This window comes from Lissotriton helveticus, chromosome 12 (assembly GCF_964261635.1).
Source record: "Lissotriton helveticus chromosome 12, aLisHel1.1, whole genome shotgun sequence".
NCBI classification, from domain to species: domain Eukaryota; kingdom Metazoa; phylum Chordata; class Amphibia; order Caudata; family Salamandridae; genus Lissotriton; species Lissotriton helveticus.
This window is the reverse complement of record NC_136073.1, coordinates 283,793,314-283,807,751: the sequence shown is the minus strand read 5'-3', so window position 1 is coordinate 283,807,751 and position 14,438 is coordinate 283,793,314. Positions and strand designations below refer to the sequence as shown.

Genomic DNA, 14,438 nt, shown 5'->3' with positions numbered 1-14,438 from the left:
ACACTAACCGGATAATGAAGGGGCCTTTCCGCTTTGCCTGTAAATTAGGCCACAAGCCAGTAACAGAGATAACTACTTTATACAAAGCGAAATGTTTAGCTGTCGCATCCTACGGGGCATCATAAATGCAGCCAGTTACAAATCTTAGAAAATACATTGATTAAAAGGCTATTGATGACCCCAAATACTGTCCCTACAGTTTTTTGTCACTCTGAGGTAGGACTGGGTTATATAGAGGACCGAATTTATATTGCCCAATTCCTTCTTTGGGCTAAAATTTGGTTGTCTGAGGACTTAACATTCTCAAGGTAAGTTATCAAGGATTGCATTAACCTTGAGAATGCATTGGCGATCCCATGGCTCCGATTTGTTAGAGAAAAATGTAATGTGTTTGGCCTAGGCCACTACTACGATAATCCTGCTACTATCCCTCAAATATGAAAACTATCATAAATAAAGCTTATTATGTCGAGGTACACCTGTGCCGCTTGTGTTTGGGAACGCAATGTCACTCAGGCCCTGTCCTCACTCAACAGCAATTTTATCTATCTTTTACTAATAATGCACAGTCTCGTTTTCTTATAACCAGGTTGCGCTTATGCACTTTGCATTTCTTAGTGACTTTCCCTAAAAAGTTAGGTTGGAGCGATAAACTCACTGCTTGTCCATGCGATCATTTGGCAGAAAAGAACACTTTGCACTTTATGCTGTTTTGCACACTCTATAATGAGCCAAGGGCAAGATTCTTAGTTCCACTTTTAAGAGAAATCCACCCCTGTACCTTAATGGATGGTTTTTATTTCTTAAACTCTGTGTGTACATTTCCTATTTTGCTGCTGTCTCTAACTATATCAGAACATATCTGTTCATAAGAAAACGCTACGAGTCACTATAGATAAATTGGTGTTTTCTAAATTCGTATTTTAAACTTTTTTTTATTATCTATATTGACATGATTAATTTTGCTAATGGGTATTAAAACCCATAGACCAAGGCGCTAAGCATGTTGGGATTTGTTTGGGGTTTTAGTGATTTATTTATTTAAATATTGTTTAAACGGGATGTGTAAATCCTTGTAAAGTTTCATGTATGTATCTTTAAACTTTTATGGTCCACTGAATCGAATATAGTTGTTCTGACTGACTTTTTATGCTTATTGTTTGATTAGAATGTATTTTTATCTTGTGCTTTTATGGTCAGGATTATGAATGAATAAAGACTATTGGATTGGATTAGAGATTCTTTCCTCATGTGTATTTAAAGGTGAGGAAGCAGGTAGACTGGATGGACTGTTAGTGTTAGAATTGCGATTTTCCTTGTTTTTCAAATTGATAGTAATGTAAGAAAATGTTTTGGTGTTTGTGTGTTGCAGGAGGTGAAGGGAGATAGGGTTTTGGAGGAGGGTGTTATTTTAGGGATAGGTTTAACATGCTGTTGTAGGATGTCACTTGCTGGGTGACATGGGTGGAGAAGAATAGCTGAGGGTGTGAGTAAGGTGAGATCGAATTGTATGAATAGATGTATAGTGTTGTACTTGTGGTAGGTTTGGGTTGTAAATGTGGAAAAAGTGATCAGGTAGTCCACAGAGTAGTTATTTGGGGAAAGGAACGAGTGTGGGTGTGTGTTGGTGGATGAAGGAGTAGGGAGAAGAATACAGAAAAAGGTAGAATGTGTATATGGGTGCATGCCACCTTTAAATTGAAATGAGGAGACATCAAGAGTGACTTGTTATAGTTTGTAAGGTAGTAAGGTAGGAGGTAAGGAACCAGTGGAGGTGAGCAGCAGTGGCGTTTCTGGAAGTGAATTTTAGGGTGGGGGCGCCCGTTGTACCAGAGATAAAACTAGCGGAGCCACCAATAGAGTTACCTGTTTTCCCAGACGCAGTAGGATCCTGAGGGCGATCCAGCCTACTCCTCGCCGCACCCGCTACGCGGGTGCCGCTTCGGGCAGGTGCGCGCAACATACCGTTCACGGGGGCATAGGAGCAGCAAGGCGACAAGGCGGAGGTAAGGGGTAGAGGCTCGGCGGGGCTGCGAGTGTGCGGGGACTCCAGCATCCAGGAGTCCCTGCGAGACCACGGAGACAGCATCCGGTCCGCTCTCCCCGCTGGCCCGCCCCCCGTCCGCCTGAGGCCGTTAAAGGCGTCCTTCACCTTCACCTGTTGGGACTCTTCACTCCTTTTCACCGGCACAGTTACCTGTTTTCCCAGATGCAGTAGGATCCTGAGGGTGATCCAGCCTACTCCTCGCCGCACCCGCTACGCGGGTGCCGCTTCGCGCAGGTGCGCGCAACATACCGTTCACGGGGGCATAGGAGCAGCAAGGCGACAAGGCGGAGGTAAGGGGTAGAGGCTCGGCGGGGCTGCGAGCGTGCGGGGACTCCAGCATCCAGGAGTCCCTGCGAGACCACGGAGACAGCATCCGGTCCGCTCTCCCCGCTGGCCCGCCCCCTGTCCACCACGCACACTATATAACTCAACTAGACTCCCGCAGCGCGGGACGCAGCCCGGGACAAGACCGGGCTAAGAGCGGGCCGTTTGAGGCCGTTCGAGGTCTGAGAGGACTGGACTGGCCCACCCTCTTTCGCCCAGTTCTCATCATTGACTAATTGGGTTTATTGTTGTGATCTCTCGCTTTCTTTAGGAGGCCTTACCCTGGTCCTTGTTCTTGTTTAATTATGTGCCCCAGGTTCACTCGCAGTAAGGCCGTTAAGGGAGGCTCATCAATTAGTGGTCCTATGGATGATTTCATCACTCGTACTAATCTTGCGATTGACCAGGAAATTTCCAAATTGCAGACTCGTGTCTCTCTGGAATTGGCTGCCGCAAGAAGATTATCGGAGGTTATTGCAGTCTCAAAAAAATCTTCACTGGGCCACATAGCTACTGCTGTTACCCCGGAGCGACTTGCCAATCCCAGTTCTCTAGTCTTGCAGGCAGAAGTCCATCAGGTTCCGACTTCACAACCTCCCTCTCCAGCCCCAGGGCCTGCTGTTGACGCGGGTGATTCAAATCTCCCTGTGTTGTCTTCCATGCAGAATGCCAGTTTCAATTTTTCTACCCCGGTAATTTTAAAATCACATAACGGCAAGCAGGATGCCAGCTCTAACTTTCCCGCCCCAGTAATTTTTAATTCTTCTAGGATCATTACTAGTAAGGGTAATTCGCCCAAAAGGAAAAGGACTTCCCGCTATACTTACTATCGCAAGAAGGCAAGAGTTGGGGTGGTACAGAAACCGAAATCGCCCAGTGTACCACCACCCAATACAACAGAAGGGGCTAGCCCCAGGGAACAGTCACGTCGAGAGGGGGTCATCGAGGAGACAGATCCTGCTTTTACCACCATCACAGCACAGGATGGGGGCACACATGATGAGGGTCGGGAAGGGAAGGATGGGGAATTTATAGGTATAGTTTGGGAAACACTCAAGAAACTTCTTTCCCCCCTTGCTCTTAGACTCTCATGCATTGAAAACAGCTTGCTGGAGATGGAAAAAAGTATCATCGCTTTGGCCACTCTTGGCTTGAGAAGTCTTGAAAACCAGGGCGTCGGGGCAGAGGATCCATCTCCACATGCATCACATCTTCCCCCACCTGTACCAGCGCCTGAACGCCCGGTTCCCAAGCCGCGAACCCTGGGTGTGAACCAAATTACTGCTGCCTCTAAACCTAAGGTTCCCACTCGTCCCTCCCCCCAACCTTCCTTAAAGCCTATTATAGGCCCTCCTCTTAGACCTCCTCCTAGTGAGGCTCACCTCCAACACTCTCGGGGCCCTTTTGCCAAGAATAATTTTAGAGGGGGCTACATCGACCTTCCCCCAGAGGCCAATGATTATGTGGTTGTTCTGACGGGCGTTTCCCAGATCGAAAACGGCCACTACGAGAACCATTGGTCCTTGAAGATCAAGACAATGCACTGGCTTAATGCGAACCGCCCAATTCCTAATGGTCAGAAGAGCAGAGTCCTGATGGTGCGTCGTGTCCCCTGGGTGGGCCCCACAAAGAAAACCGTGGTTGGGGACTGTATAGTGGTGACCTTCGAGGACCCACATACAGCACATTATATTTGCTCTTGCCCCTCTGGTGAAGGTTCTCGTGTTGTACCCAGACTTTTGTCTTTCTTCTATCCGCCACCTCCCAAAAAGACACGGGAAGATGATTCTAATTTATAATTTCTAATTTCTAATTTAAAACATTTGTAGAGCGCAGCATATACCGTACGGTTTCTTGGCGCTAGTAGTTCGTTTGACTCCTGAAGAAGATGAGACCGGTCTTGGGTGGGGAGGGGCATTATACAGGAAAGGCTTGTTTGAAGAGAAAGGTTTTTAAGTCCTTGCGGAACGAAAGATAATGGGTAGAATAACGGAGGTGATCAGGGAGGGAATTCCAAAATGTGGGGGCAAGGGTGGCAAAATTGGTTCCGCCCCATTTTTTACGTTTGAAACGTGGGGTTAGGAGGAGGGATTTAGAGGAAGAACGAAGCTCTCTAGAAGGAACATATTCCTTTAGTAATGAGGCAATAAAGGCTGGAGCAGTGCCTTGTCGGGCCTGAAAGACCATGCACCCGATCTTGAACAGGGAACGTTCTTTGACCGGGAGCCAGTGGAGCTCTTTGAGGAGGGGTGTGGAATGGTGGTACCGTGGGAGACCATAGACCAGACGGGCCGCCTGGTTCTGGACCAACTGGAGTCTCCGCAGGCTGTATAATGGGATGCCGCTGTAAATGGCATTAGCGTAATCTAGCCTAGAGATGACCAGTGCAGCCATGATCATCTTAAGTGCCTGTGGGGAAAAAAAACGGGAGACGGAGCGGATAGTGCGAAGGGTGAGGAAGCAGGAAGATACAACGGTGCTAATTTGTGAGTGGAGGGTGAGCTGGTTGTTGATTTTGACCCCCAGTGTTTTGGCTGTGGGTGACGGAGAGGGGGGGGACCAAGAGAGGGTGGCCAGAAATGAGAGTTCCACGGACTGGACGAACCACCGGTGAGAACCAGCTCGGTTTTGTCTGGGTTCAATTTCAGCTGGTTGTGGTTCATCCAGTCCCGGATGAAGGTCAAAGTCGACTGAAAGTTAGAGACAGAAGAAGGGGAAGTAGACAGATCGAAGATGAGCTGGAGGTCATCCGCGTAGTTGTACACGGTGACCTCCAGCTGCTGAAGAGCAAAGATAAGAGGAGAAATGTAAAGATTAAACAATAAGGGGGAAAGAGAGGATCCCTGGGGGACACCACAAGTGACAGGGATGGGAGTGGACGTGAAGTCACCCGACCGAACCGCCTGGGTGCGGTCCCTCAGGAATGAAGACAGCCAGAGCAGGGCTGAGCCCTCGATTCCCGCCGCCCTGACACGGGACAACAAGATGGTATGGTCAACCGTGTCAAAGGCGGCGGAGAGATCGAGAAGCACCAGCGCCTGGTGTTTGTTGTTGTCCAAGCCCATCCTGAGGGTGTCCAGTACTGATACCACGACTGATTCGGTCGAGTGTCTGGGACGGAAGCCGGCCTGGCGGGAAGCCAACCCACCGTTGGCCTCTACGTGGGCGCTGAGGACCGCGGTGGCATGGCGTTCCAGCACCTTGCTCAGGTAGGGCAGCAGGGAGATGGGGCGGTAGTTGGCTGAGATGGTAGGGTCAGAGCCGGGCTTTTTCAGAATGGGCACTATAAAGGCTGTTTTGAGTGCCGGGGTCACTACTCCCTGAGCAAGTGAGTTGTTGAGAAAGGTGATGGGGGCTTCAGGGCAAGAGGAGTAAATGTGTTGCAAGATACGAGCAGGACAAGTGTCTGCCGGGGAGCCCGACTTGACTTTGGGGAGTATCTCGCGGAATGAAGCCTCAGTGAGGGGAAGAATAGAGGTGAGGCGATTGAGAACGTTGGGGGAAGAGGGGTCCACAAAAGTAGGTGAAGGGGGGGGGATGTTAGCCTTGATGGTAATGATTTTGTCTGTAAAATAGGTGTTGAGCTGATCACAAAATGATTGAGATGGAAGGATTTGCGAGGAAGCTCTGTCAGAATAAGCCAAGTTGTTAACTATGCTGAAAATTTCTCTGGATTTATTTTCCGCTGCCTCTATTTTTAAGGAAAAATAGGTGGTTTTAGCAGAGAGAATAGCTGTTTTGTAAGCAACAAGTGCTTTGAGATAGAGGGTTTTTGCTGCGGAGGAATAGTTTCTTCTCCACTGTCTCTCCGCCTGTCGGGCCGATAGTTTTAACTCTTTTAGGTGGTCGTTAAACCATCTGTTGGAGTCCTTTTGTCGTCGGATGGAAATACGACGTAAGGGGGCCACGGTGTTACAGCCTGTTGTCAGCCAGGTGTTCATGGCAGTGGCCTGAGCATGGGAGGAGAGACCGGAGAGAGACGGGGTAGAATTGCGGAGCAGGGAGGACAGAGAGGAAAGATCCACTCTGTTCCAGTTCCGCGCCCAGGTGTTTTTGGCATGTGGAACTTTAGGTACAGAGTGGTGAGAGATAGAAAAGGAAATAAGGGCGTGGTCAGACCAACAGCAGGGGGATACCATCACCGGGGATAATTGAAGGTTGAGGGACCAAACCTGGTCCAACCGGTGACCGTGGGAATGGGTGGGGGTCGTAATATGCGGGACAAAGTTCAATGAGGAGAGAGATTCAGTGAACTCCTTGGAGGCGGTGCACTCAAAGGGGTCCGAGGGCCAATAATTGAAGTCGCCTAACACCAAGACCGAGGCGTAATTGACCACCAAGTTGGCCAACAGGTCTTGAAATGCCGGCAGGAATAGAGGAGAAGACTGGGGGGGCCGATACATAAGGAGACAAGTGATGGGGGGAGAGAAGGATAGGGAACGGGCCACGAGGAATTCAGTGGGAGCAATGGGAGAATAGGAGAGAAGTTGAAACTGTAATTCTGAACGGGCGATAAGCGCCACGCCGCCGCCGGACCTGCCCGCCGGACGGTCGGCGCGCAGGGCAACGTAGGCAGGGGGGAGAGTAGCCAGGAGAACAGGAAGGGAGGAGTCGCAGAACCAGGTTTCGGTTAATAGCAACAGATCCGGCTTCTCTGTGTCAAGCAGGGTAAACAACTCATGATGGTGCTTGACCGCTGACCTTGTATTGAGTAGAAGAACAGATAGCGGTGGAGGCGAGGAGGGAGGGACAGGCGGGGGCGGGTTCTGCGGTGGAGGGATCGCTGGAACGGACCGTGGCCTAGGGGTGGGGGAATGGGCAAGACCTAAGGAGGCAATGTGCCTTAGTATAGTTTCTGGGAGAGGCCAATCTCCTTGAAGGGTGGTGAGCTGCTTAGATGAGTACAGGGTATTTTGGGCAGGGGGTCGTGCCCCGGGCCCCGTCCGGCCGCGGACGGGCGCAGACGGGCTTGCCTTGGTCCCTGGTACAGCGTCACGCATGGAGGAGCTACCCCCCAACTATCAAACTCCCTTTGCGTGCTGGAATGGCCTTTCTACCTCGAATAGGTTTGGCAGCCTCGAGGAGGTGGACTGACTTGCAGGGCAACCCACCATTGATGTAGTGGCAAAAGCCTCCTTATCTCAGACCCAAGGGCCTACTGATAGTCTCTCTGTATTGTCTGATCATAGTCCTACCACCTACCCAATTCTGGCCGAAACTGTACACGCTCCATCTATAGAGGAGGGCTTGTCCATTTCAACTTCCCCAAAATCCTACGTTGCTGTCCACTCATTGGTCTCACCCCCCATGACCCCCTTGCTATATACCCATAAACCTTTCTCAGTCGAGCACCCAATTGATGTTATAGGGGCTCCCAATCAACAGCAGTCCAAGCCTCCGCAAAGGTTAAACATACCGGCTGTAGGACCGGCTACCCTTGTATGCACCACGGACGGCGTTGTTAATTCGCCAGGGCTGCTTACCCCAGGTGATCCTCTGTTAAAAATTTTAAGCTGGAACGTGGCAGGCCTTGCCCGTAATTTTGACATCCCTGAGTGGAATGCTTTTTTAGACTCTTTTAACATCTGCCTTTTGCAAGAAACCTGGTGCCTTGAACCCAGGCACAGAGTGGGATATACAACCTACTTTGTTCCAGCTTCCCAACCCGTGGGTTGCAAAGGCCGCCCGTCCGGCGGCCTTTTAATATGGGTTAGCATCGCACTTGGTTTAAGCGTAACCCAAAAGTTTACCCATTCCCCAGACCTTCAGAGGATATCTATACGCTGCCAAGGGGGAAGGAAGCTAGAGGTTCTTAATCTCTATCTAAGGGGGGCTAGGGGTGGGGCATCATCGTTACCTGCCACAGGATTAAATGGTGAATTAAGTGCTTGCAGCACTGACTCCTATGTGCTCCTTGCAGGTGATTTTAATTGTTGTTTTGAGCCACTCGCGAGGGAGGACATTCTTGACTCATGGGATGAGGATACAAGGAGAGGCATCCCTATTCTGTCCCTTGATCCAATCCGAAAATGGACCCAGAGTGCGATAGACATCAACGCACTCTGTATGGAACACGATCTGAGACCATCTAATGGTCGATCCAAATCCGACCCTATGGGTGCCCACACCTATAACAGAATGGGATGCACCTCCAGAATAGATTATACCATGTTGAACTACAATCTGCGGCCATTCCTGCAAGACATGGAAGTCTTAGCATCCTGTGATAGTGACCACAACCCTCTATCCCTAACCCTCATCTCGCCCTGGCATGTCAGGAAGCCAGCTAAGTCTGCCCACTTGTGGAAAACATCCCACGAAGTTGTTCCTTCCAACTGTGGCAGGCGTTTGAAATGGGCCAAAGCAGCAATGGACGAGGAAAGGATGGCACAAGCAGGGTCTATAATGACAGCGGTGGGCCTACGCCTTGACGAATCGGGAACTAACACTGCAGATGTCATAACAATGTTTACAGAAACTACTGCTGCTATAAGCGATTTGTTTTTTATTCCCCATACCAGTGTGAGGCTCCCAGTGATAGGTTCCTCTAAGTCAAGAGACAAGTGGTATACTACTGAATGTCGGGCTGCTAAGGGGGAACTCATTTCTGCAGTGAAGACCAAGGACACAGCCAGCATTCGATCCGCAAGGCAATTCTACAAGAAATCTGTGGTAAAGGCCAAGGAGGCACAAGACTATAATTTTTGGAGGGAGCTATCTGAGGCGAGCTCAATGAAAGACTCCAAGGTGTTTTGGGATCTAATGAGAGCTAGGAATAAGCCCATCGATCTACAAATTACCTGTAACATTCCTGGTGATGTTTGGTTTGTTCACTTTTCCAAGCTTTACTCTGTCCCTTTGGGTGAATCCCAACCAAGGAAGGGTCCCTTGATCAGTCCCCCTGCCACAGCCTTCACTACACATAATGACTGTCCCTTTAGTATTAAGGAAGTTGAAAGGGCGATTAAGAGCATTGTTTCCAATAAGGCTGCAGGCCCAGATGGAATCCCGGGCGATTTGTTGAAGTTATACCCACTATTGTGGAGTAGATTAATCTCTTCACTTTTGAATGCAGCTGTCTTGGGAGCCCCTCTCCCTGACTCTTGGCGGGGCGCAGAGGTCGTCCCTATTTTTAAGAAAGGTTGTCGGGACGACCCAGCTAATTATCGCCCAATTAGTCTGCTTGACTCAACCCAAAAAGTTGCGGGCAAAGTGGTATTGGGTAGGATCTTGCAGTGGGTGGAGGAAAATCAGGTTTTGTCAGATTTCCAGGCGGGCTTTAGATCAGGGACAGGCACAATTGAGCAGACATTCCGCTTTTTAATGCTATACTGGAAAGTGGTGGTTCTGGGAGGAGGCAGCTTGTATCTAGTCTTTATAGACCTGCAAACTGCTTTCGACCTGGTCCCGCGGGCCCAATTGTGGAAAGTCCTAGACGGGTTGGGTATACCACCTTATCTATTGGCCCTGCTTATCAAGTTCCACGAAAGCAACTTTGCCCAGATAAGATGGGGTCTCCAGGGGGAAAAAACATCTTGTATCCCTGTAGATAGGGGCGTCCGCCAGGGTTGTGTGCTGGCCCCCACCCTGTTCTCGCTTTATGTGAACGGAGTGGTGGAGCATCTTCTTCAGGAACCATCTGATGCACCTTCCCTGGCTGGCAGGAAGATACCAATGCTCCTATTTGCTGATGATACCCTTCTGATCTCTAAATCTCCATCGGGCATCCAAAAGTTGCTTTCTGGATTCAAGGGCTTCTGTGACAACAGGGGCCTTTCTATAAATGTAAGCAAGACCAAATTCCTTGTCATTAACCCCCCTAGGAAATCTGTCTTCCCCCCTGCCCTGGACTCCGTTCCACTCGATAGAGTCAAAGAGTTCGATTATTTGGGTATTCGACTCTGTGACACTATGAGCTGGAAGCCACACCATCATAAGGTATTCCTGACCCATAAGAGGGTTGCAGGGGCTCTGCTCAAAGAACAACGTGCCTCATTTATTAAACCTATTGGGGCTCTTCTGGATATCTACAGGGCAAGGGTGGTGAGTGCAGCCTTGTATGGCACGGAACTGTGGGGTGTACAGAGAGTTGATTGTTTAACCTGCCTCGAAAATAACTTCCATAAAGATCTTATGAAGTTACCCCACAGTACCCCTACTCTCCCCCTCCTGCTTGATGCAGGCACATACCCTATAGGTGACCAAGCCAGGCTCCGTCCCCTTTTATTGTGGGCAAGGATTTGGAATGTTCCAGAACTGTGCAGTTATGCCGACGAACTACGAGTACTCCTATCCTCTCCAAGCTGGCATAAAGTGACTTGGCTCAGGGAGGTTAAGCGGCTCCTTTATGACTTGGGTCTAGGCGATGCTTGGGTTAACAAAACAGCCCCTCCTAAGCAATCGTTGAAGAAGGTTTATTGGTTGTGGGTGGCTAATGTGCGAAGGTGCAACCCAAACCTTTGCAAATCTGCTGTGCAGTTCCTCTTAATTAAGGAGCTCCCACTTAGAGAATCTTACTTGGACCTGATTCATAACCCTGGAGACAGATCACTGTATTTCAAATTCAGGGTGGGTGTCCTCCCTGTGGGACTGTTTACCTCCACCTGGAAACCACCATTTCAAACCATACCATTCTGCCCCTTCTGTGTCTCAAAGGTAGAGTCCATTGCCCATCTGCTGTTCGAGTGTCAGGCGTATGCGGCCCCCAGGTCGAGATGGCTCAAGCCACTTTGTAGGAGCCTGGGTACCAGTTCACACTTGGAAGCCCTACGCATCCTTTGTTCTGATGCCCGTCCCTTTTTTGCCTGTTGTATGGCAAAATTCTTGGGTTGGGCCTGGCGAATAAGGTCTGCAAGGATGCTATTAATTCACTAGAGTCCTTTTGTACTTGCATGAGTCTTATGATCTGGCTATTAACCTATTTTAGTAAACCTAGGCTGATTTCTAGGTTTTTTATTTTTGTATTGCCAAATCGATACTGATGTTCGTTTTTTTAAATGTAAATGTCAAATGTTTTATCAAATTTTATACTGTAATGCAATGCTTTTATGATATGTTTTTATATCGAAATAAAGCAATACAACAACAACAAAAGTTTGTTGGTGAGGATGTTTATTGGCTGTGTAACTGGAAAAGAGAGAGACATTTACTCCAGAGGCACCTAGGCCCACTTACCAGTTAGAGGTGTGATTCTGGTGGAAGTGTCTAGCCCTACAAGACCCAAACAGATAATACCTTTAACTTGTTGTCCTTTATCTGGAATCTGGTTGGCCATCCTAAAGCGTTTTTTTTAAGTAGCAGGGAAAGCTCCACCTCTCTGGTGAGTTCACCGAATGTGAGCCCTTGGTCTTTGGTCTTATGACAGTCCTACGTCCTTTGTCCAAAGAAAGCTAAATGCCCTGGATTCAATAGTAGCCCTTGGTCCAGTGAGAGCCCTAGACCCTTGTCAGTTGAGAGACCCACATCTTGGGGCCAAGTAGAGCTCTTAGCCCTTGGTCTAAGAATAGCCCTAAGCCCTGGGTCTAATGAGAGCCCTAAGCCCTTGGTTGAATTCCAGGCCTAACCATAATAGTTCTAGTGTACCTTAGGGGCAGTCGAGGATAGGGGCCTGATAATGTGACTGTGGGGGCTACAAACTCACTTGGGCAGCCCATCTGAATAACTTTGTCTGTTTAGCAGCAGACTGACCTTAATACAGTTTTAAACTGTTGTCCTCTTCTTCAGGTGAGCCAAAATAATCTCTTTACTTACAATTTCAAAAACTCAAACCTGTACTTTTAATGGAAGCAATCAATGCTATTTTGGGAAAGATAACATCTAAACCTCCAGTGCAAAATTATTCTAATTACCGTTAATAAGCACACCTTTTCCCTTTTTTTAACTTAATAAACGTATAAATACACCAGTCCAAGAGTAAAACAGCTCATTCGAAGGGAGGATGCTTGTGCAGTTACTGCCTGTAATTACTGCCTGTGCAAACCCCCTCATTCCGGGCCTGGGCTGCAGTCACAGGTTGGGCTTGAAATCACAAAAGATGTTTTGTCCAAGTATATCACATATCGAGGGGTTTTCCAATTCGTGATGGTTTTTTGCTGCAACCTGAGCAGAATGATCTGGAAAACGTTGCAATTTGGTAAAGTTTGTAAATGTTTTCATTTTGCCACGTTTGTGTCATAACTGTGACATTTGTGACAATCTATAAGGCATATATTCTTTTAGCAACATCAAATGATCCTGCATAACATATACTAGAGCTAGGGTCTCTTTAAAAGTCCTCTGCTAATTCTAATAGTGTCAGTAATAGAAGTTTCCAGCCTCTTTTAAATTAAAAGATCCACGGGTCTAGTGGGTTTTATTTTTACTCAGAGATTAAATCTAGTTGAAATCTTGGGAGAAATTAGAGAATTATATGCAAATCATGCTGGAATTCCCTACATTATTCTCAATTTCTACCTGCTGAAATTACTGATATCACTGGTATCGATAGAATACCCAGTCATTTGAACCTCAACTTTAATGGGCCCTTTTGTGTTCTTCTCCTACAAAATGACAATATAGGTAGAAACAAATCAATAAAATGTACTTTTCCAAATTTCCAAAATTAATTTGTCTTATATTTTCAATCTTAATTGGGCTGGATTAGAGAGAAAATTATCTAGCCACGTTGTGAATATGTTCTTGCCTTGCCCAGAAATACCTGTTCTGGGCGAAGGCAACCATGAAAAGGGAAATTTCACACACACTCCTCTATATTATTGCAAACCTCACCGGGGAAAAATACTTTACACACTTCTGACCACAAGCTCTTCCTAGGTGAGCAATGCTTATGATTGGCTGCTAGTAAATTAGAGATTCAGCACTAAGAGAGCTGAATCGACAGCTAGGTCTTGAATGTGGCCTGTTGCATTGATCTGGCAGTGTGAGGATGGAAGTTGAGGAGAAGCGACCACGGTGGTTTCACGAAGGGAAGGTCCTGGTAACAGTGACACCGACAAGTGAATTGATAGTGCTAGCCATGAGCCAGACGGGGGATCTCACTGTTTTTATGAAAACGGTTGAAATGTTGTTTTGTGACTCTAGATTTCACACCTGTCGGATAAATTACAAGCAGAAGTTGTGGAAAATGGAGAAAACTTTTCTGTGGGACAGCGACAGCTTCTCTGCATGGCACGAGCTATACTTCGAGAATCGAAGGTAAGACTTGATTTAGACATTAGAGCTTTATTTCAAGATACACATATATATTAATAGTGTATTGTTAAGCCTTTTTATTGAATGTTTGTCAGTGGTTTTAAAGCTCATATTTTGCAGAAAAGAGGTCTATCTGTGAATTATTTCCGGTAATCCTCAAAGCTATATAAATTGAAAAGTTAAACACAGCATTTTTTGTTTCTTTCTATGTGATGCAAAACACCTTGACAATGACAATGCTTTTTCTTGGAACATTAATCAACACACCTAACAAACATATGATTGGCAGTCCAAGCTTTGCAGCAAGCATCGACCAAATAATCCTCCCCAGTGTGTGCATATAAACATTGTAAATGTAGATCGTGTTCAGCAAAATAATTGTATTTTATTTTCTTTCTTTATGTATATTAAACATAACATATAGTATCAATTTACTACGCATGAAAAACATGTTTTGGAAGGCATGCTGTAGCATTTTAGTCCATATACATGAAGAGATGTAGCCGAGGCAGATGTAGTAGAGTTGTGAAGTAGGTTTATTTAACCATAAGTAGATTTAAAGGAAGTATTATGCTGGAACCAGCAGCCCCAGCAGGAGCAGCCTCTTAGCTACTCAGCCCATACTCCAACTGCCAACCTTCATACCAGTCACACAAGCATTCCATCCATGTCAATCACACTCACATTCTAACCTGGAACACTCACACTGGCTGAGTAGCTAGATGCAGAGAAGTGCAGTAACATAAACACTAAACTCAGAATACTACACATTCTCTCCCTCTCGAAATGAAAAACAAAAGAGAACTAGAGAGCGAAGAAGAAAACTATTCACAATCAAAGTATACAGTAGTAATATTTATCCGTGAACCCAGGGATG

General features: G+C 47.2%; 1 protein-coding gene across 1 annotated transcript in view; it reads left to right on the top strand.

Annotated features, from left to right (window-relative positions):
* Positions 1 to 14,438, top strand: part of LOC144798009 (ATP-binding cassette sub-family C member 12-like) — a 2,245,771-nt gene that overhangs the window by 2,043,901 nt on the left and 187,432 nt on the right. The window contains exon 28 of the mRNA XM_078668799.1: positions 13,451 to 13,564. Within this exon, the coding sequence (XP_078524925.1) occupies positions 13,451 to 13,564 (114 nt within the window). The remainder of the gene's footprint in view (positions 1 to 13,450; positions 13,565 to 14,438) is intronic.